Here is a 19893-nt window from a genome sequence, read left to right on the forward strand (position 1 = left end):
GCATTTCTCCAGATAATGAGAAGCATTTAAAATTATTCTAAAACCATTTTGTACCAATGTGAAAATATGTTGAAAAATTTTGGTTACACTGGTAGTCAGTAGAAAGCACTCCAAAATAAAGTCCTCTTGTTTTTCTTGTACTCTTGTTTTCTCCATGCAGGGCTTGAGAAGCGTGTGTTCACAAAACCATTTGGATTCCAAATTTCCAACTTATTTCCCAAGTCAGATCTTCTGGTTATTGCATCAGTCTTTCCCTCAGTTAAGACATGAGATGAAGAGCCAGGACCAGTGGAAGAGCACAGTCTCTTCATTCAAGTAGCCTACGAGTACCCTTCTTAGAGAGAAATATTTTCCAGCACCTTCCAGGAACTACTACTCCTCTCCTCATAGGGGAGGAATTAGGGCAAATTAATAAATATGAAAATAAATTAAACCCTTCTCCCCACCAAAAAAAACTGTTTTAGGCTATTAACATCAATAGAAACTTTATCTTTGTTTGGATACAAACATTAAGAGGTAAAACCACCTGTGTGTCATGTCCAGGCAGCATGTTTAAACAACAGAAGACAAGTCAGTACCGCACAAGTTTTAGTTTTTTTGGGATGATGCCCTCTGGATAGAGATGTAATTCTACAGTATCATGTCCTGTCTCATGTAGTTCCCTTTAAACGGTCATAACACACTATCAGATGGCAAACCAGACACAATTCAGTGCTCTAGTACCCATCAGCTCTTCACAGAACAAATGTTCACATGGAAAACCCTCAACACCACACATGCATTCAAGCTAGAGTATGAAAAGCTGAGATGGTGTAAACATAACATACTCTCTTTGCTAGAAAAGGCACATTTAGGCACTAATAAATGTGCTAAATGTTTGGTTTCCAGTGTTAAACGGTTTAAATGAAAATAGCATCTCAGGAGGTCAAGTTAATCTTCAGTAGGCAACAGGAGCTGCTGTGGAGATGACAGATGAGGTTATTTTTCCGCTGATCCAATAGTTTCATAAATACATAAAACCCGTGCAGATCCACCTTGGGATGGATATCCACAAAGTAGTCTGCAGAATCAAACTCTGCTTTCAGTCACTGGGAGTTTTTGGGGTTATTTTTCTGCTGACGCCGCTGCCATGCCTGGTTTCATGCCCTCACGCGTTGACTTCAGCTCCTCCAGTTCTGTGTTTAGTTTGCTGATCACCCACTCCAGGGCCTCCCGACCCTGCCAGGAAAATACTGGAGTTTAGGCTCAGGACAGACATGTCACCACCACCACCACCACTCGTGGTTCTATAGTTTTTCCTCTGTCAGACATGAGACTTGGTTTAAAATCCATTTCATACCCTGTGTAGTTTGATACCAGAGTTTATTGACAATTTCTTAGCATCTTCTCATGGAAACTTCCCTACAAAGGCTTATCCTGGAAGCATGAAGTAAATACAGTGTTGGTGTGAGCTCCCAGCAGTGAACCAAGGCAAAAAGCCTAACCTGAGCAGTGAAGTTCCCTCATCAAAGGGTTTTACTGTCTGCTGCTCCCACCACCCAAAGAACACCAGCACATTGATTGCAAAGTCTAGATGTTGCTCTCAGACTCACTAACCAAGCTATACAGGCAGGTTTTGAGAAGATCCAGGACCACGAATGAGAGTCTTCCAAGTGCTCTTTGAGCAAGCACCTAACTGAAGTGACATCTAGCAAGAGGTCAGTGATGAACTTATGCTGAACTCTATATTCATAGACAGTAACTTCTCAGCTTATAAAACAGACTGAGAGACAATGATTGCACATTTTATATTCAAGGACAGTCTTTTGCTGCTCAGCTCTCAGGGTGGGAGTGCCTCCAAGCTAAGCACTGACAGTGAATGCTTTAGTAAGAGCTGGGGAATCCAGAAAAATAACCATGTCAAAATCTTTACACCTTGAGAAGACCCTGCAGCAGCCTCACCCCAATGGCCACAAGCTGAGTGCACAGCCAGCTGCCAAGTGAGGCCAAGAAAATAAAGAGCAGCACTTTAACTAAACAGAAGTGTGATATTTTAGAGCTCCACAATCACAGAATGACAGCTTTTGCCAAAATAAGAAGATGGGAAAACACCTGGCCTTTTGTCACTTCAAGAGAAGCCAAAAGACATTCACCTTTATTACCCTACTAATAACTAAGAGCAGTGGAGAGCAGTAACTGGGAGCCATATGCTCTGGCCAAGTTTAAAGGAGTTCTGGAGATAGGTCTTTTTGGGCTCAATCTCTTTAAGTCCTCAGGAGAGTCAGTGTCAGTGTTCCAGCCCTCTGCAGAGACTGAAGTGAAGTGGGAATCAGCCCCCTCACACCCTCACAGAGTTGCTCTGAACACTGATGCACTATTTTTGTTGCACCCTTTATAGGTGATAAAGGGAACACAACTCACTGTTGTCCTCTGTTAACCACTAAACATGAATGAGAAACTGCACAAACAGCTTTGAAAACCTCCAAAAAAAAAAAAAAACAAAACAGAAAGAAAGGTCAAAATAAAACCTACACATACTCTGAAGAATAGTTTTGGAGGCTAGAAACACTCCTCTGGAATACCATTAAAAGTCCAGGCTGCAAAGTGAAACCTATTAAAAGAAATAAATATTTACTATGAACAAAAGCATTTTTCTCAAGACCCTTGCAGAGTTCACTGAAGGGCTCACTCTTTCTCTTCAGGTTTTTCACATTGCAGGCACTCCCAGAATAGTGTTCCCCAATTGCTCTGTCTGCAGAGGCAAGCAGTCCTTAACTTGAGATAAATCACCCACAACTAAGTGTTCAGCTCTTGGCCAGAACTCAGAAAAGAGGATTCAGCCCTATCCAGAATTATCTCAAGAACCAGTATCCTCATGTTAACTTGGTTCAAAGCATGTCTTTATAAAATAGGTAATAATCAAGAAAACATTATTTAAATTGTCCAATTTAGAATCACAGAATCATAGAATCATTTATGTTGGAAAAGACCTTTCAGATCATGAACTCCAACCATTAACCCTGGTTCACTACTAAACCATGTTTCTCAGCACCACATCTACACAGCTTTTAAATCCCTGCAGGGATGATGACTCCACCACTACCCTGGGCACCCTGTTCCAAGGCTTGGCAATCCTTTCGCTGAAGAAATTTTTCCTGATGTCCAATCTAAACCTCCTCTGGTGCAAATTGAGGTCATTTGCTCTTTTCCTATTGCTTGTCACTTGGGAGAAGAGACTGAACCCCACCTCACGACAACCTCCTCTACATCCTGTGCAAGACCTGGGAACACCACCAAAGCTTGGATATAAGCACACAGGCGGGAGAAGGCTACCGCATAGCAACAAGTTGCAACAAGCTGTGGAGTGCTCCACAAGACAGAAAGCAGGAGGAGAGAGGGAGAATCATCTTTCAGTATGCATGCATTTGGATACTTAAAAGTCAGGTTAGAATGTCCTCTGTTAGGTGACACAGGCAGAGAGCTGAGTAAGGTAGCAACAGCTTTGATGTTATATTTGTCTAATCACACAAAGAATGCTTGTCAGAAAGTCACACACCTTAGATGGAGAAAATGCACAGTAGAAAAATACTGAGATTCTTTACAGGCCCTAACTGTGAAACAACTGGCTCCTAGTGGTTTGGTTGACAATATAAAATAAAATAGAGGAAAATCCATGATGTTGAACTGGAGAACCGAGATATTTCCTTCATCTTTTGAGACTACTGAGGTCTGCACATTTCCTCAGACCTGCATTTTGCAGCTAAGAAGCAGGGAAGACTTCAGGAATATTCTGCATTGGAAATTAATTATACATCTTACCAAGATGCAAAGCCTCCAAGTACCATCAAACTACCCAGTTACCAAAACCAATCTGACAGAGGATTATCTATAAAGTTTCAAACTGTACAGTTTCTGTAGTAAGCCATTGAGCAAGCACGTTCATGAGGAAGCATGCAGATTATACTACTTGTTATTGCCTATGTTAGCAGGATGACATGTCTGGCAGACCAAACGCTTGCTTATGAAGATCTGTTGGTAGAGCTTACATGACTGATAAATGAGCCTTTGTACTGGATGTTTTCCAGAGAGACAGCCATAAAAGCTTACTGGAATGAAAAGGTAAAAGCAAACACTCAAGGCATACACTGATCCCAAAGTAAGCAGCATAAACCGGCTCCATGTTCTTGAGTGGAAGAAGCAGCACAATGGATTTGTTTTCATTTTAAGGAATCTTGTCAGCTGAAGCACAAGCCAATACAGGAATGATAGAGACAAGCTACAATTGGTGGAAAGAACAGTCTGCACAGAGGTATCATAGGGGGAAATACACACAGTTCTCCCAACCTCAAAGTCAGATTCTGTCACAGTCACATGGCTTAAGGGACACATCTCTACTCAAATGAATCTAATTACAAGACCAGTGAAAGACACCAACAATCTGGCATTTGGGCAGCTTCAAGCTCCATACATATATCTACAGAAGTTCACAGAAGGGCAACAATATTCAGGGCTCCAAAAAGCAAATAAAATGTCACTATGAAAAAGATTACCCTTGTTAGGCAATCTATTTCAGGAAATCAATTTATATCCTTAAAGTACAATTCTGCCTCATTTTTATAACGCAAATTTCATTCACTAACCAATTTATCAATTTCTTCAGGTAGTAGTTTTACAGAAATCACAGAGATGAGGCCCAGCCCAAACTGTGGGTGGAGGGACTCATTAGCTGCAGGCATCATTCCACTTGTAAACAAGCAGCAGTGCAAGACATGGCTGCAGCAAGTTGGTTGTCCAGTGGTACTGGCATGGGTTAATTGCTCCAGTCTAGACCTGACTTGCTCTCACTCTACAACTGTAGCATAATGAAAATGTTTGCCATTCCTGTATGCAACATATGGAAAACATACATGCGGGTTAAATAACAAAGTTCACATGACAAGGATCCATGCATAGACTGGCTAGAAAGCTGAAATGTTGTACCAAGAAGAAGAAGAAGAATGCTGGCATTACCACTAATTAGTACAAACTGGAGAGGTGGAGAGCTGCTAGCTTAGAGCGCTTTCAGAATTTTGAATTATCCATTCAATAGCGTCCCACCCCTGGAGTAACACAGAAAAGATTACAACATATGGCAAAGTAATTCTTTTTCCCCACCATTGTTAAAATTAATAACACATCATCTAGTGCTTCTCTCTCAATGCAAAATCACAGAATCATAGAATTGTTTCGGCTGCAAAAGACCTCCAAGATCGAGTCCAGCCACTGACCTAACAAAAATCTCAGTCCTGACTTCCTCTTTCTTCAAAGCAACAAAACATTTTCCATCAGTGTCAGAGGGGTGCTGCAAGCACAGCACAGAATGTGAGAAGAGTCAGTAATAGCAGAGTAAGTAACTGGTAGTGAAGAGAGAGCTACCAGCAGCAAGTGCAAATTCCTGCCCACTTCAACATCTCTAACAGAACTTTTCAGTGAAACCTACAGGACAGAGTTTTTCAGTTTTAACAAGCTTGTGTTCCTGCAAAATAGCAGAACGGAAGAGCACTCTTTAAAAGAAATCAAGCTCTCCCACATGCAACATAAAAACAGATACCGAGAAATATTTCCACTTTTTGAGTTCAATAGACATGCAAATGTGACAGATGCCAGGAGAGGAATTCAGCCAGCACTTCTAAGCATGCCTGCTTGATCTGGCCATCCCAGACAGTTTTGCTACCTCCAATTCAGGCTGAAGTTTGGTTGTGAGACAAGGTTTGGACTTCTCATTCAAGAATCTACAGTCCACGCAGACTTTTGAAATGGAAACTGGATCATACTAGAATTGCAGTTTATCTGAAATACATTCCATTTATGATTTTCAAGCAAACAGAAAGAGTATTCAGCTAGTTAAAGTTACTCCTGTGTCTAGAAGTTACACATCACTCCTTCCCCATCCTCTGATTTTAACCCATTTTCCTCAGTTTTGGAGAAGCACACAGAAGGGTAGAAAAGGAGACTCTCTCATCTACTTGGTCAGTAACTCCTATCAAGCTGGCTTACACTGCCCTGGTCAAGCAGCTTCCCTCACAAGCCTGGCCAAGGCACAGTCTCTCTATCATAGCAGTTACCTGGGCCAGACTGTCACTGTGCCAAACCTCTCCAGCACCGCAGAGCCCGAACTCATGTTTCAGGTGCACTCACCCTGCTGTTACACAGCAATTGTCTCTGCCTCTCTAGCAGCCCCCTTTCTTCCCCACCTTCCCCAAGGAAGGATAGGACCAAGTGACCAGGAATAAGCACTCCTGTAGCTCTGCCTGTGCTGAAATACAGCTCAAGCCAAGTAGAAAAAGCAAGCACAAGACAGAGGAGTTGGTGTAGTGTTACGTACAAAAGCCAGCAGAGTCTCATCTCTTCAAAGACCACGCCTCTGCTCACACTACCTCACTTTCAGCCAAAGGCAAGGACACAGCTCCATTATGGATAGGAACTGGAACAACTGACAAAGCAGCACAGAAAATATATGCTAGGATTAACTGCTAAATACAGATTATAGAGGCTGCAAATCAAGTTATATTTGCTACAAGCACGAACTCCTGGAAATAGTAGGTTGGTGTTTAAAAAGGTGCTTTGGAACAAAACTCCAAAGACCCAACTAAATAATGTGCATGTTATGTATAACTAACATAAACACAGAGGCCTGTTCGTTCCAATGTGCAATTCTAGTTGAAACACAAAAATCCAGTACTGAAATATTTTTACACTTTGGGAAATTACATTTTAACTGCTGAGGTCCTGTGAAAAAACATCAGTTTAAAGAAATTAGTCAGCACACATCACTGACAATTAGTATTGCAAGAAAAAGAAAGGTAGAGGTGAGGGGAGGGAGAGAGAAAACAGGACACAGATGTACCTTTCTGGCATTAGAAGATATTGTGTTTGCCATTAAGCTTTCCAGATAACTGCTCAAACTAATGCCCTTAACAGTAATAATTGCTTCTTGAGTGAGCACAGTTCTGTAAGAGAATAAAGAAAAGTTAATACCTAAACTGAAGGGACTAACAATGTCTCCTATACACAAAGCAGCAGACAAATATCCTTACTTACTTTTCAGGGTTTTCAGGATGAGGTGTGTAAACCAGTCTCTCATCAACAGACACCAGGTTTGTGAGAGTAATCTTAAAAAGAAAAAAATAAAGAGCTGAAATCCTCACTGCACAGCTTTTATTTTTCTGTTACCAACAGCACTACTCAATGGTAGAGCACTCAGTTTAATGTTAGAGACAATGCAATATACATAGAATATAAAGCCCAGAATATAGTCAATAAAAAGAGCTCTAAAGGGTAATGCATCTTCTCCTATCCTAGGTCTAATTATGTCAATCTAAGTTGCCATCTATGGTGCAAAGCAAGAACAGCTTCCCACTTGTTTCCTCCAAGAGCTGAGTCTTATCTGATTTATGGCATGCAGTTCAGGGAGGCTCTTCAAGACCAAGACCACCACAACACTATTTGGTGTGTACAGAAAATTAATACTTAGGAAAGACAATGCCTCTTGTACAGAAAGAAGACTCTCTTACAGACAACTCCACTTAACTCTGGTAGTTACAAGTTCCCAGGATACCAAAATACAGCAAAGTACTTCATTTACATTTTGTGAAAACAGACATTTCAAATTAAAACTTGCTGAAAATGGCAGTGTAATGTAAAAAAATAAAGTCGAAGTCTTCTACATGCATTCTGAGAAAGAATCCTACATGAAAAACAGAATCACAAGTTTTTGATCCCAAACTACTTAAAGCTCTCTACTTGAGAGAGCCAACCTAGATGTGGAAACTGCTGTCTCCTGATAAAAGATGCAAAGGCAGTTCTATCTAAGTCAGAGAGACAGGGAATGCTGGGGACTGGGAGGGACCTCTAGAGATCATCTAGTCCAACCCCCTGCTAAAGCAGAATTAGCCAGAGTAGGTTGCCGAGGATCAAAATGTCCAGCTGGGTTTGGAATCTCTCTCCACAAGCTCTCTGGGCAGCCTGCTCCAGGGCTCTAGCACCCTCGCAGCAAAGAGGCTTTTCTGCATGCTCAGATGGAACTTCATGTTCCAGTTTGTGCCCATTGCCCCTTATCCTGTTGCTGGGCACCACTGAAAAAAGTTTGGCCCCATCCTCTTGATCCCCACCCCTTAGAGACTGATAAGCACTGGTGAGATCCCCTCTCAAACTGCTTTTCTCCAGGTCGCAGGTCTCTCGGCCTCTCATCAGTCCCCTCAACATCTTTGTAGCCTCTGCTGGACTCTCCAGTAGGTTCTTGTCTTTCTTGAAATGGGCAGCTCAGGACTGGGCAGCTCAGGACTGGGCACAGTACTGCAGATGTGGCCTCATTAGGGCAGAGTAACCTGCTGTTAAGAGCAAAACATCTAATCTCCAGAATTACCAGCAACTTCTTAATCTGCCACTCACATTAGTTGAGCAAAGCTCCATCTTTTTTTCCACTGGATCTACCACAGAATGTTCCTCAATGTAAGTCAGAGTTCTACTGGTTCCTAAAATCTGACAGTGAAGAAACAAACAAACAAAAAAAATAAAAAGTTAAACACTAAAATTAGAAAACAAACAACCAACCCTGAAATGCATAAATGTCAAGTCCTTACTGAGCCCGAATAAATAAAAGGTAATCCACAGATACCAAAACACCATGATCAGTGGCAAGACTACATCCTAGTAAGTTATATCCATCATACAGCATGACACAGACCAGCCAGGAAAGCCTCTACAGACGTGCACACACTCTAGGTATATTAAAGCCTACAGTGTATTCTTCCTAAGTATCACAGAATGATAGGATGCTTTGGGTTGGAAGGGACCTTTAAAGGTCATCAAGTCCAATTTCCTTGCAGTGAGGAGGAACATCTTCAATTAGATCAGGTTGCTCAAACCCTCTGTTCAATCTGACCTGGAATGGTTCCAGGGATGGGGCATCTGCCACCTCTCTGAGCAACCTGGGCCAGTGTTTCACCACCCTCAGTTTAACAAAATAATTCCTTCTGCCAGGTCTAAATTTCCCATCTTTTAGTTTAAAACCATCACCTGTTGTCTGTCACCAAAAGCCATGCTAACAAGATTGTCCCCATCTTTTCTATAACCCCACTTTAAGTACTGAAGACCACAAGAAGGTCAACCCTCTGGATGACATCCTATCCCTCTGGCATGTCGACTGCACCGTTTAACATCTTCCAATATAAATGACAGATTGAAACTGTACACATGGCAGACTCCCAATGCAATGGTTCAGCAGAGGACTAGTTAGGAACATCACTACAGCAAAAACATGACAAACAGGTACTTGCCGACAGGTATATATAGTAAAGCCATGTGCATTAGTGCGGAGTTCCTATAAACTAAAGTCTTACTTTGAGCTCAGCACCAGTTCAGATGGTGACATAAAGACACACCACACCCTTAATAAACCATTAGGACTGTAAAAATGTACCGCTTTCACAATACTGGGCAACCCCCACTCTGTGCTGAGAAGGCGGTGACTGTGCAACCTCCCCTGGTTATCCAGACTTCTGTCGAGGACATCTACTCCTACCACACAGGGATTCATTGGGTTAGGGTACTTCCTCATAGCAGCTTTGATCACTGTATCCCATGGGTGTCTGTAATAAGAAGAGGAGACAATGTTTGTAACTGTTTGGTATTTAACTGCAAGTATTCAGACACTAAATCTGGGATTTCACTTGGGTAACAGCATGTGCTGTACAGCTCCAAGGGCCCCAAACATCCTGTCAGTGATGCTTGCAAAGCCAAGAAGTATTGATACACAAAGAAAATACTCCTTTCTCCAAAGTGAAAAAGGGGATTGTTAACCCAAGACTAACAGAAACAGAAACAAGAGCAAGGGGCAACAGCCACAAATGTCACTGCAGTTAGCTGTGCAGAAACCCCCACAATGTCAGCTGTCCACAGTGGTTGCTGAATCTCAATCCATTTCAGAACTCAACTGGAAAAGCAACCTGCCCTAACATTTAAGTTAGCCTTGCTTTGAGAAGGGAGTTGGATTAGATGACCTCCAGAAGTCCACTCCAACACCAATTCTTCTGTAATTCTAAGTACATCAAGTAAGTCAAAGAAAACACCATTAGCTTCTCTTTCTTCTTGTAGCAAACAAACAAACAAAAGGGTTAAAATTAAATTTACATTTTAAAAAAATTCAATAAGTTAAAAATAAACATATTCTCAGAAACCAGGTCAGCTCACTGCCTTAAGTCTGCACCCGTGCCACTGCTTCCAGCAGCTTGGCAGCATGAATTAAATTTACGGAGACTCACAGAAACACAGAACTGGTTTTAGGAAACAAGCTTTGATAACCTCAGGCTCCTGGGATTGGAGCAGCCCGCTGTTGGAGGACAGGCTGTCCACAGGGCTCTTGGTGTTAGACTTCATTTACCTTCTTCTGAAATATAGAAGGCTAGAGAAATCATGGCCTTGATCCAACACAGAAATTCAATCCTTAAGCAACTATTTCTCTACTCAGAAGAACTGGTAGATCTGGAATTAAAGTTCTGTAACCTTTAAAATTACCTTTAAAAATTCAGCTTTTGATACCTAACCTAAGGCGGCTTAAGCGGGACAACTTGTAGATAGGAGTGGATTTGACTTTTAAAATCATGGCTTTTAGTCTTAAAATAGATCAGCAGAGAAGGGCACCAACAGTACACCCTTGCCAGCACAAACAGAAGCTTGGAAAAGTAAGTTCTTTTTTCAATAAGATGAGTAAGAAAAGGTATGTCAGCTTTATTGGTTCAAGCAAGAAAAACAGAGCCTTCAACTCCTACATTAGGAGAACTTCTTCATTATTTTCAGTGGCTACACATCATAACCAACACAAGCCATGCAAACTGAAAAGTCACATTTCTGTTAAGTGTTCTTGAGGGATTTTAAGTCAGAGATCTGATATTTTATTAACCCCAGAACTGAACTATCTACCTTTACACATGTTACACCAGAAGATGGAGGTGTTGCAATAGAGATCTCAATGGGAAAATGCCAAATAAAAATCGATTTTGTGTCTCCCAGGTGACAGCTCTTCACCTCAACTCGGAAGTTATGCCATACACAAACAGCCTTTATTAGTCTCTAGCTGTCACTTCATATTAGAAGCTACAGTTTACTTATGCCAGAGTAATGTTAAACACCTAACACCTACGCCAGCATAAGAAATTCAGTTGTGTTAATGTAATTAAAGACATTTTGAACTGTTCATCGGGGATATTTTATAAATATTTTAAGAAATATCACCCCTGGTGCTCTTCAGGCAGTGAGATTTTTTAAGAGACCTGTAGCAGGTGAGTTATTGGTGGCATTTTAAGAGCTGCACTGGAACTGTTGTGCTCTCCACATCACCTCCCTGGTATAGCTTGTATGTTAACCTGCTGGTATCACAGATCATCGAGTTCAACTGTTGGCCTACACTGTCACTACTAAACCATGTCACAATGTGCCACATCTACATGCCTTTCCAACACCCTCTGACTCAACCACTTCCCAGGGCAGCCAGTTCCAGAGTTTGACAGCCCTTTTGGTAAAGACATTTTTCCTTAATGTCCAAACTATACTTCTCCTTGTGCAACTGGAGGCTGTTTCCTATTGCCCTGTCTCTTGTTACTTGGGAGAACAGACACCCACACTCAGACACCCACCTCGCTACAACCTGCGTGCCTGTTGTTCCCTCACTACACAGATGTGGAACTGATTGATCAGAACCAATGTTTAACGCAGAGAAGGAGTGACAATAAAAAACTTATTCAGCTGCCACTTAACAGCTGTTTGCTGGGCACCTCTGCATTTAACAGCTAAGGTAAGAAACGCATTCACTGTGTCCACACCTTTTAGAGTATGTCACCACTTCTGTCAGTAGCTGGAGCTTCATTTATTTCCTTATAGTCCGAACGCTATATTTGCTAAAATACCCACATCGTTACCCAGCAATCACGCTGCGGGCCCAGCTTCAGCGCGGCCCCGTCGAGGCAGCATTTCCCGCCGCAAGCAGCAGGAGGTGGGAGAGACCCTCTCACGCGGCCCGACCACGGAGGGAAAGCGTGAGGCGAGGAGGGGCCGGAGCGAGAGCGCTGACGCACCGCCGGGACGGTCCTTAACTCTCCCCTCCCGCCTCACCGGAGGGATTTAACGTCATCAGAAGCCGGTGCTCCCCCCCAACGGCGAGCCTTCGTGCTGGCACAGCCGCTCAAGAGACCACCGCCGCTCCCATCGCCTCCTTCCTCCAGTCAAGCCCGCGGCATTTCCTCCTTCCGCCCTCACCCTGGCCCGGCAAGGCGCCGGTGGAAGGAGAGGCGCCGCCGTACAGCGGCCGCTCCCTAGCTCTCCCTGCCCGGCTTCTCACCCGAAGACGTGCTCCGAGCTCCAGATCTTCATGGCCACACTCGGTCTCCCCTCAGGGCCAGTGGCGGGAAGGCGGCGGCAGCGCGAACGCGGTGGTGTCTGACAGCCACGAGCCGGCCGGCGAGAGCGAAGAGCCGCGAGGCGGGGAGACTTGCGTGCCGGCGCTCGGCGTAGCCAGCCGGCTCTCACGTCAGGCGTCACAGCATAGCTCGTCATACCCACATCCCCCTGTCGCGGCTGCGGATACTTGGTACCGCGCATGCGCAAAGGCACGCCCGCAGCTGGGCCGGTTCGGTAGGGTTGTGACTCGTACCCGGTACGTCACGGGCCCGGTGCCGCTCAGCCCAGCCGCTGCTTCTTGCGGACAGCGTTTATACCAAGTAACCCGAAGTTGCGGAGATTAAAATGAGGCTTTGGGGACTAAACGAAGGATTTCGAAAGGAAAACTAAGGCTTTAGTCTTTTTTAAAAAGGCTTCGAATCTTGGAAACGAGGCTAAGTGAAAAATGGGTTTTCATCCCAAAACCGGAGGGTTTGTGCTCTAAAAACGTGGCTTCGAGCTCTGAGTCTTTGGAATTTGGGGCTTGGTCCTAAAGTCACCAAAAGGCCTTTCATAAAATCAAAATGGTTTGGGTTGGAAGACACTTCTAAAGGTCAGCTACTCCAACCACCCCACGTTGAACAGGGACATCTTCAACTAGATCAGGAATTGTCTCGGCCCAAGCGCAGGACCTTCGCACTTGGCCTTGTTGACACAAAGCAACGTTCTAGCGAACACCTCGATATACACTGCTACTGCAGGATAAACGGACACCACTCCCGTAGCCCAACAAGCCCGTCCTTGACCGGCCGTCGCGGCCGTAACCCTCAGCGCGGGGAGAGGCTGGCGGTGCGCGTGGTCAGATTGGGCCGCCGCCAGGGGGCGGGTGGCCAGAATAGGGTGTGGCTCACAGGGGTCCTTCGGACGTAGGGGAAAGGGAAGCTATAGCGTCATGACGTCAGACGTCGCAGGCAGGGGTGGGGCGACGCCAGCGCGGGGCGGCGGACGCGGTGAGCCGACGGACGCGGTGGGCCTCGGCCATGGCGCACCGCTACCTGCTGTTGGCGCGGGGGAGCTGCCGGCGTCGGGGGCCCCCTGGGGTCCTACTGCAACAGCTGCTCTGCGGGAGGGGCCTGCTGGGGGCAAGGCCCTGCCTGACACAGGTGAGGGATAGGGCGCGGATCCAGACGGCCGCTCCCCAACCTGAGGGCCGTAAGCACAGTGGGGTGGGAGGGAGAGGGTCTCAGTTGTTGTGTTGGCGTGTGGAACCGTCCCGCTGCTGCCCGAGATCCGCTGTCCGGGACAGAGGATTCCTCGGTGCTCCTTGCGGCCTTCCCCACCTCGTCTTCGCCACCTTCGGCGGAGGTGAAGGTGTCTGCTTGGCTCCTGCCCTTCGGGGCGGCGGGGAGCGAGGGTCAGTGGATGGACCTGAGTGCGGCGTCTCTAGGCCTGAACAGTGGCAGTCAGGCTGTGTGCAGGCACACCCCCGGCTTCTTCGCCTGCTGGAGTGTCCCAGGGAGAGCTGTTTTTTGAGACGGAGGATGAGGCGGCATCTGAGAGCTGCTGCTGCCGCCACACCTGCCAGTATTGCCCGGTTCCCAGCAGCTATTCGCACCATGCGTTCCGCCTAACTCTGAAGTACCTCTCTTGGGTTTTCTGGGTGGTGATGATTCGCGGTAAATGGGTTTGTGGGCTGAGCGATTTGTTGTGGAGTTTGAAGCGTCCGTGACTGACAGTAACGTGCTGAAAAAGAGAAAGCAGGTGGTGGATCCTCTGCGTTCTGGGGTGGGACGCTGTGAGAACGGTGTGGATTACAACCTGCTGTTCTAGTATCCACTTATAAATCCTGATGGCTGGGTGTTCATTCTTGTAAAAAGACTTAAACTGTCAACTGTTATGAGATCTGTTTTACTGTTATGCTGTCATCTCAGGAATGACTGACAGGCTAATGCTTGGGAAAGGGAGATGGAATTATAGACTGTTTTGGGTTGGAAGAGACCTTAAAGATCATCTAGTCCAACGTCCCTGCCATGGACAGTAACACCTTCTACTAGACCAGGCTGAGCAAGGCTCCATCCAACTTGGGTTTGAGCACTTCCCAGTCTGGAGCCTCCACAACTTGTCTGGGCAGCCTGGTCCAGTTCTTTACTCTCCTCGTGGTAAAGAATTTTTTCCTAATGCTCCCTGGTCATATCATAGAATAGAATCATAGAATCAAGAAGGTTGGAAGAGACCTCAAAGATCATCGAGTCCAGCCTGTCACCCTACACCTCATGACTGTCACCAAGTGCCACATCCAATCCCCCTTTGAACACCTCCAGGGATGGTGACTCCACCACCACCCTGGGCAGCCCATTCCAATGGCCAACCACTCTCTCTGTGAAGAACTTTCTCCTCACCTCCAGCTTAAACCTCCCCTGGTGCAGCTTGAGACTGTGTCCTCTTGTTCTGCTGCTGGTTGTCTGGGAGAAGAGACCAAACCCCTCCTGGCTACAACCTCCCTTCAGGTAGTTGTAGACAGCAATGAGGTCTCCCCTGAGCCTCCTCTTCTCCAGGCTAAACAACCCCAGCTCCCTCAGCCTCTCCTTATAGTGCTTGTGCTCAAGGCCTCTCACCAGCCTCGTTGCCCTTCTCTGGACACTGGACATGCTCCAGCAATTCAACATCTTTCCTAAACTGAGGGGCCTAGAACTGGACACAGTACTCAAGGTGTAGCTTAACCAGTGCTGTGTACAGGGGTACAATGACCTCCCTGCTCCTGCTGGCCAAACTATGCCTGATGCAGGCCAGGATGCCATTGGCTCTCGCAGCCACCTGGGCACACTGCTGGCTCATGTTCAGGCAGCTGTCAACCAGTACCCCTAGGTCCCTTTCCACCTGGCTGCTCTCCAGCCACAATAGTAGAAGGGGAATCAATCAGTAGAATCCATGATGCAGTCCCTCCCCATGTTTCTTGTAGGTCTCCTTTAAATACTGAAGGGCCACAGTAAGGTCTCCCCAGAGTCTTCTCATTGCCAGGCTAAGCAATCTCAACTCTCTCAACTTTTCCTCGTAGCAGAGGTGTTCCAGCTCCCTGATCATTCTCATGGCCCTCCTCTGGGCCTGTTTGAGCAAGTCCATGTCTGATGCTTGGAGCCCTAGAGCTGGACACAGTAGTCCTAGTCTCACAAGATGCTTGATTCCTGCATCTTGGGCAGGATGGTTAATCTTTCTGTAGCATACAGTGGGGCACAACTGCACCTTTACAATTAAGAGGATTATTACTAGGATAATGAGAATTATCAGATGAGTGGTAGATAAGGATGTTAGTGAGTTAGCCTTAAGTATAGATTCATGTTTGTTTTTAATAAGAAGTTTGTAGGTGTGTTTGGTCAGAGATGAACATCACTACAACAGTAAATAAACCAGCACTGCTTCTTATCTGTCAGAAAGCCAATTCTTGTTTCTGTCAATAAAAATTTAATGAGTTTTTATTTGAAATAGAACATAGGTTCCTTACTTCTTTTATTATTTTTTTATTTTTTAAAAAAGTGAGGAACTTATATTTAAATTAGTTTTCTTTACCTTCTTTCTAGCCAGCCTCCCCAAAAAATGCTCTTGGGGATATGTTTTGGTGCCTGTTAGGTAATTAAGACCTTCATTTATTTTGATTTGATACTTGACCATGGGTAAAGCTATAAACTTGCTCAGAGAGGTTGTGAATGTCGCACTCCTGGAAGTGTTCAAGGCTGGGTTGAATGAGGCTTTTAGCAGCCTAGTCTTAGTGGAAGGTGTCCCTGCACATGACACGGGTTGGAACCAGATGATCTTTAAGGTCCCTTGCAACCCAAACCATTCCGTGATTCTATGAATTCATGGATTCTTGGTCTTTTGCTTTCCTAGCTTCGAATTTTCTGTTCTTGCTTTGTGTAGCGTCAGTTTAAAAAAAAAATGCAATTACAAAGTTTTTGTCAAGTCACTAGTTCTACTTATTCAAATTTAGCTAGCTTACGTAATGCTAGATTTGTGGAGAAGGCACTTCTTTGGTGTTACAGGTCTTGGGTTTATGTTGTACTCTGGAGCAGTAAAACTTGAACCTCTTGAACCTCTATTTTTAAAAAAGTCCTCTTTTTTTAGGAAAGTGTCACAAGGTTTGCCTAAAAAAAGGGGGGGTGGATTTTTTTTTCTTTATCTGCTATGACAGTTCTTTCATCTCTAAGAGAAGCTGGGCAGAGTTTCCTGGTACACAGCTCAAACCAGCATCCAGTCACAATGTGCTTGCTTTGCTTTCCCCTATTCAGGCTGTGCGTGTGCTTGTATCAGCTAAGCTTGTTCTGGCATTCCTCTTGCCAGCCAGCCCAGACACAGCCAGGTTCTATATCAGGATCAATGTGATCAGTTTTCCTGCTGACGATTTACAGAGGAAAAAAGAACAAAAAAAAAGTAAAAAAACAATCCAAGCAGTTGAAAGCTGTGTAGTGAGGTTTTAACTACTTTTGCATTTGGGAATGCTGTGGTGAAAGGAAGCTGTATGTTGCAGTAGATTGACTCACATGGACCTTTTGGTAGCATCAAAGCAGACTCAGTGGATGTACTGAATGTTTCATGAAATCAGTTGTTCCCTTATCTCAGAACAACTTTAAGCCACTCAGCTCCCTGCATATTAACTTGACAGATAATTGTGCATTTGTTCATGGACTTTGGGATCTGTAGAGACAATCCAGCAACAAACCAGTTCCGTTACTCCAGTCTACCCCCAAAGCTCTATCTGCTTACACTTTGCTCTCTCCTTTGCTCCCTCCTTCTCTTCCCCTTCCAACCCATTTAAACTATATCTTAAGTCTTTACTAAGCCAAATGCAGGTCTAGCTGAGCCAGGCAGTTGGGTCTGCCTTACTTAAAATTTTCTTTTCAACTTGAGTAGTTGCTTTATTTTAGCTGGAATAAAGGTTTCTGAATATTCCAGTTTCTTTACAAATAGAAGTACTCTGAGCTTGTGGAGTAGGTAACTCCCACATTTTTTTGGTGTTGGAGAGGACCAGTGGCATAGAGGAGAAGCCAGTATTGCTGGACATACCTTTGAGTTTCATCTGCTGCTGCAGCATTCACTGCATGTTTGCATTTGAAATACAGGTAGGTTGATCTGTAGGAAGCTCTTTTTATTTTATTCCCCACACAGATGTGTACCACTTGCCCTAACCTTCTTCTAGGAAGAAGTCTCAGACTTTATTCAAAGACAGACAGGTGCACTAAATAATACTAGATTGAGCAGCCTAAGAGTTCTTAGCTCAGTCTGTGGCAAAAGAAACGTTCTGGTTTCAGCAGGTGGAACTAAATGGGTGCTCGAAATAAGTCTAAGGTATTTCATCATTTAACAAGGGATAGAGAGCAAAGCTCCCAGATAGAAGAGACTCTTTGTGAGTCAGAATTCAGTTAATACTATGTGAACATTCCTAGGGTAATTTTGGCATGTAATTTAGTATCCTGCATGTTTGTTCAATATGCAAAAGTTGGATTTTGTCTACAGCCACTGTAACTTGACTGTAACAAAATTGCTGTGGAGGTGCTACCATTGAACTTTCCTTCACAAATGTAGGTCTAGAGGTGGATGTTTGCTTTCATGCATGGATAGGTTGAGCCATGTTTCTAGGACATGTTGTTTTCTGGGGTTTGGGTGGTTGGTTTATGTTACTGTTTCCCTTGCTCCTGAGTTAAGTCACAGAATCATAGAATGGTTTGGGTTGGAAGGGACCTTTAAAGGTCATCTAGTCCAACCCCCTTGCACTGAACAGAGTCATCTTCAACTAGATCAGGTTGCTCAGAGCCCTGTTCAACCTGACCTTGAACATTTCCCAGAGTGGGGCTTCTACCACCTCTCTGGGCAGTCTGGGCCAGGGTTTCACCACCCTCAGCATGAAAAAATGTCTTTTTTCTCTCTAATCTCAACCTCCCCTCCTTTAGTTTAAGACCATCACCCCTTCCTCTCTCACAATAGGCCCTGCTAGAAAATCCGTCCCCATCTTTCTTATAGGACTCCCCCTTAAGTAGTGAAAGGCCACAATAAGGTCTCCCTGGAGGCTTCTCCACGCTGAACAACCCCAACTCTCATCCTGTTCCTGTAGTAGAGCTGCTCAGTGCTCTGATAATTTTGTGGCCTCCTCTGAACTCACTCCAACAGTCCATATTCTTTTTTGCGCTGAGGGCTCCAGAACTGGACACAGCTCTGCAGGTGAGGTCTCAGCAGAGCCCTGCCTACACTGCTTTTGATGCAGCCCAGGACACAATAACTTCTAATCTAAAGGAACAAAAGGAGACTCAGCACATCTGTGGGGCAGAGGGAATGGAGGCAGAAATAAAGTCAGCCTATAGGGGAATGTTGGTATGAATAACTGATTTTATTTTTTTTTCCCCTTGGAAGTGCTGTGAAAGCTGTGAAAGGGGATATATTGGGATTTTTGTCTAAAATATGTCCTTGGAAAAAAAGGAGGTTGATTTCTCTGTAACAAAATTGTAGTTCAGTCACAGAGTTGTAGAATCAGTCAGGGTTGGAAGGGACCACAAGGATCATCTAGTTCCAAACCCCCTGCCATGGGCAGGGACACACCACACTAGATGAGGCTGGCCAGAGCCAGTCTGGTTTTAATGACTCAATTATGATACCAAAAGTTTTGTTAGAAATTAATAATTTAAAATATAATTATATGTCCTTCATTGCGCTTAAATGGTGAATCACAGTAAACAATTGGTCTTAACAGTTTTAGAATCATTTTGGTCAGAAAAGGCCTTTAAGATCATCAACTACTCTCTAACTCTATCAAGTCTGGTGCTAAACCAAGTCCCTCAGCACCACATCTCTGCATCTTTTAAACACCTCTAGGAATGGGGATTCAACCACTACCCTTGGAGCTTATTCCCGTGTTTGAGAACGCTTTCAATGAAGATGTTTCTTCTAATATCCAACCTAAACCTTCTCTGATGGGTGTCCAAACAAGGGCAGTGGAGCTGGTGAAGAGTCTAGAGAACAGGTGGTCTGAGGAGCAAGCTGAGGGAAATGGATTGTTTAGTCTGGAGGAGACTAAGGCAAGGCTTTCTTGCTCTCTGTAACTCCCTGAAAAGAGGTTGTAGCAAGGTGGGAGTTGGTCCATTCTCCCAGGTGGGAAGTGATAAAATGAGGGCAAATAGCATCAGATTGTGACAGGGCACGTTTAGGTTGGACATCAGGATTTTTTTTTTCCCTGAGACAATTGTCAAGCTGCCTAGGGAAGTGGTGGAGTCCCTGTTCCTGGAGGGATTTAAAAATATAGGTGTAGTGGTGAGGGACATGGTTTAGCAGCAGACTTCACAGTGTTGGGTTAATGGTTGGACTTGATGATCTTAAAGGTCTTTTCCACCCTAAACAAGTCTACAATTCAGTGTTCATAGCTTGTAGTGGTTTTGTTTGTAAGATGAGGCTCTGATTTTAACAATAAAATTTACCTTACTGTTTGATAGACTTTTCCATTATTCTGGTCCACAGCAGTTACTG

General features: G+C 44.5%; 2 protein-coding genes across 3 annotated transcripts in view; one reads left to right on the forward strand and one right to left on the reverse strand.

Annotated features, from left to right (window-relative positions):
• Positions 1-499: 499 nt before the first annotated feature.
• Positions 500-12384, reverse strand: PRELID3A (PRELI domain containing 3A). 2 transcript variants are annotated; one of them, XM_054381572.1, is made up of 6 exons: positions 12353-12384; positions 9440-9608; positions 8410-8499; positions 7060-7130; positions 6866-6968; positions 500-1218 (listed from the first exon to the last, which is right to left on the reverse strand). In XM_054381572.1, exons 1-6 carry the CDS (start codon positions 12382-12384, stop codon positions 1105-1107), a joined length of 579 nt encoding a protein of 192 aa, XP_054237547.1. In that variant the 3' UTR covers positions 500-1104. The 2 variants fall into 2 exon arrangements, with proteins under 2 accessions (XP_054237547.1, XP_054237548.1); XM_054381573.1 differs by lacking the exon at positions 500-1218 and adding an exon at positions 5025-5078.
• A 1046-nt stretch (positions 12385-13430) lies between these two features.
• Positions 13431-19893, forward strand: part of AFG3L2 (AFG3 like matrix AAA peptidase subunit 2) — a 29960-nt gene continuing 23497 nt past the window's right edge. The window contains exon 1 of the mRNA XM_054381522.1: positions 13431-13553. Within this exon, the coding sequence (XP_054237497.1) occupies positions 13431-13553 (123 nt within the window). The remainder of the gene's footprint in view (positions 13554-19893) is intronic.

Source organism: Indicator indicator, chromosome 6 (genome assembly GCF_027791375.1).
Source record: "Indicator indicator isolate 239-I01 chromosome 6, UM_Iind_1.1, whole genome shotgun sequence".
Classification (NCBI taxonomy): domain Eukaryota; kingdom Metazoa; phylum Chordata; class Aves; order Piciformes; family Indicatoridae; genus Indicator; species Indicator indicator.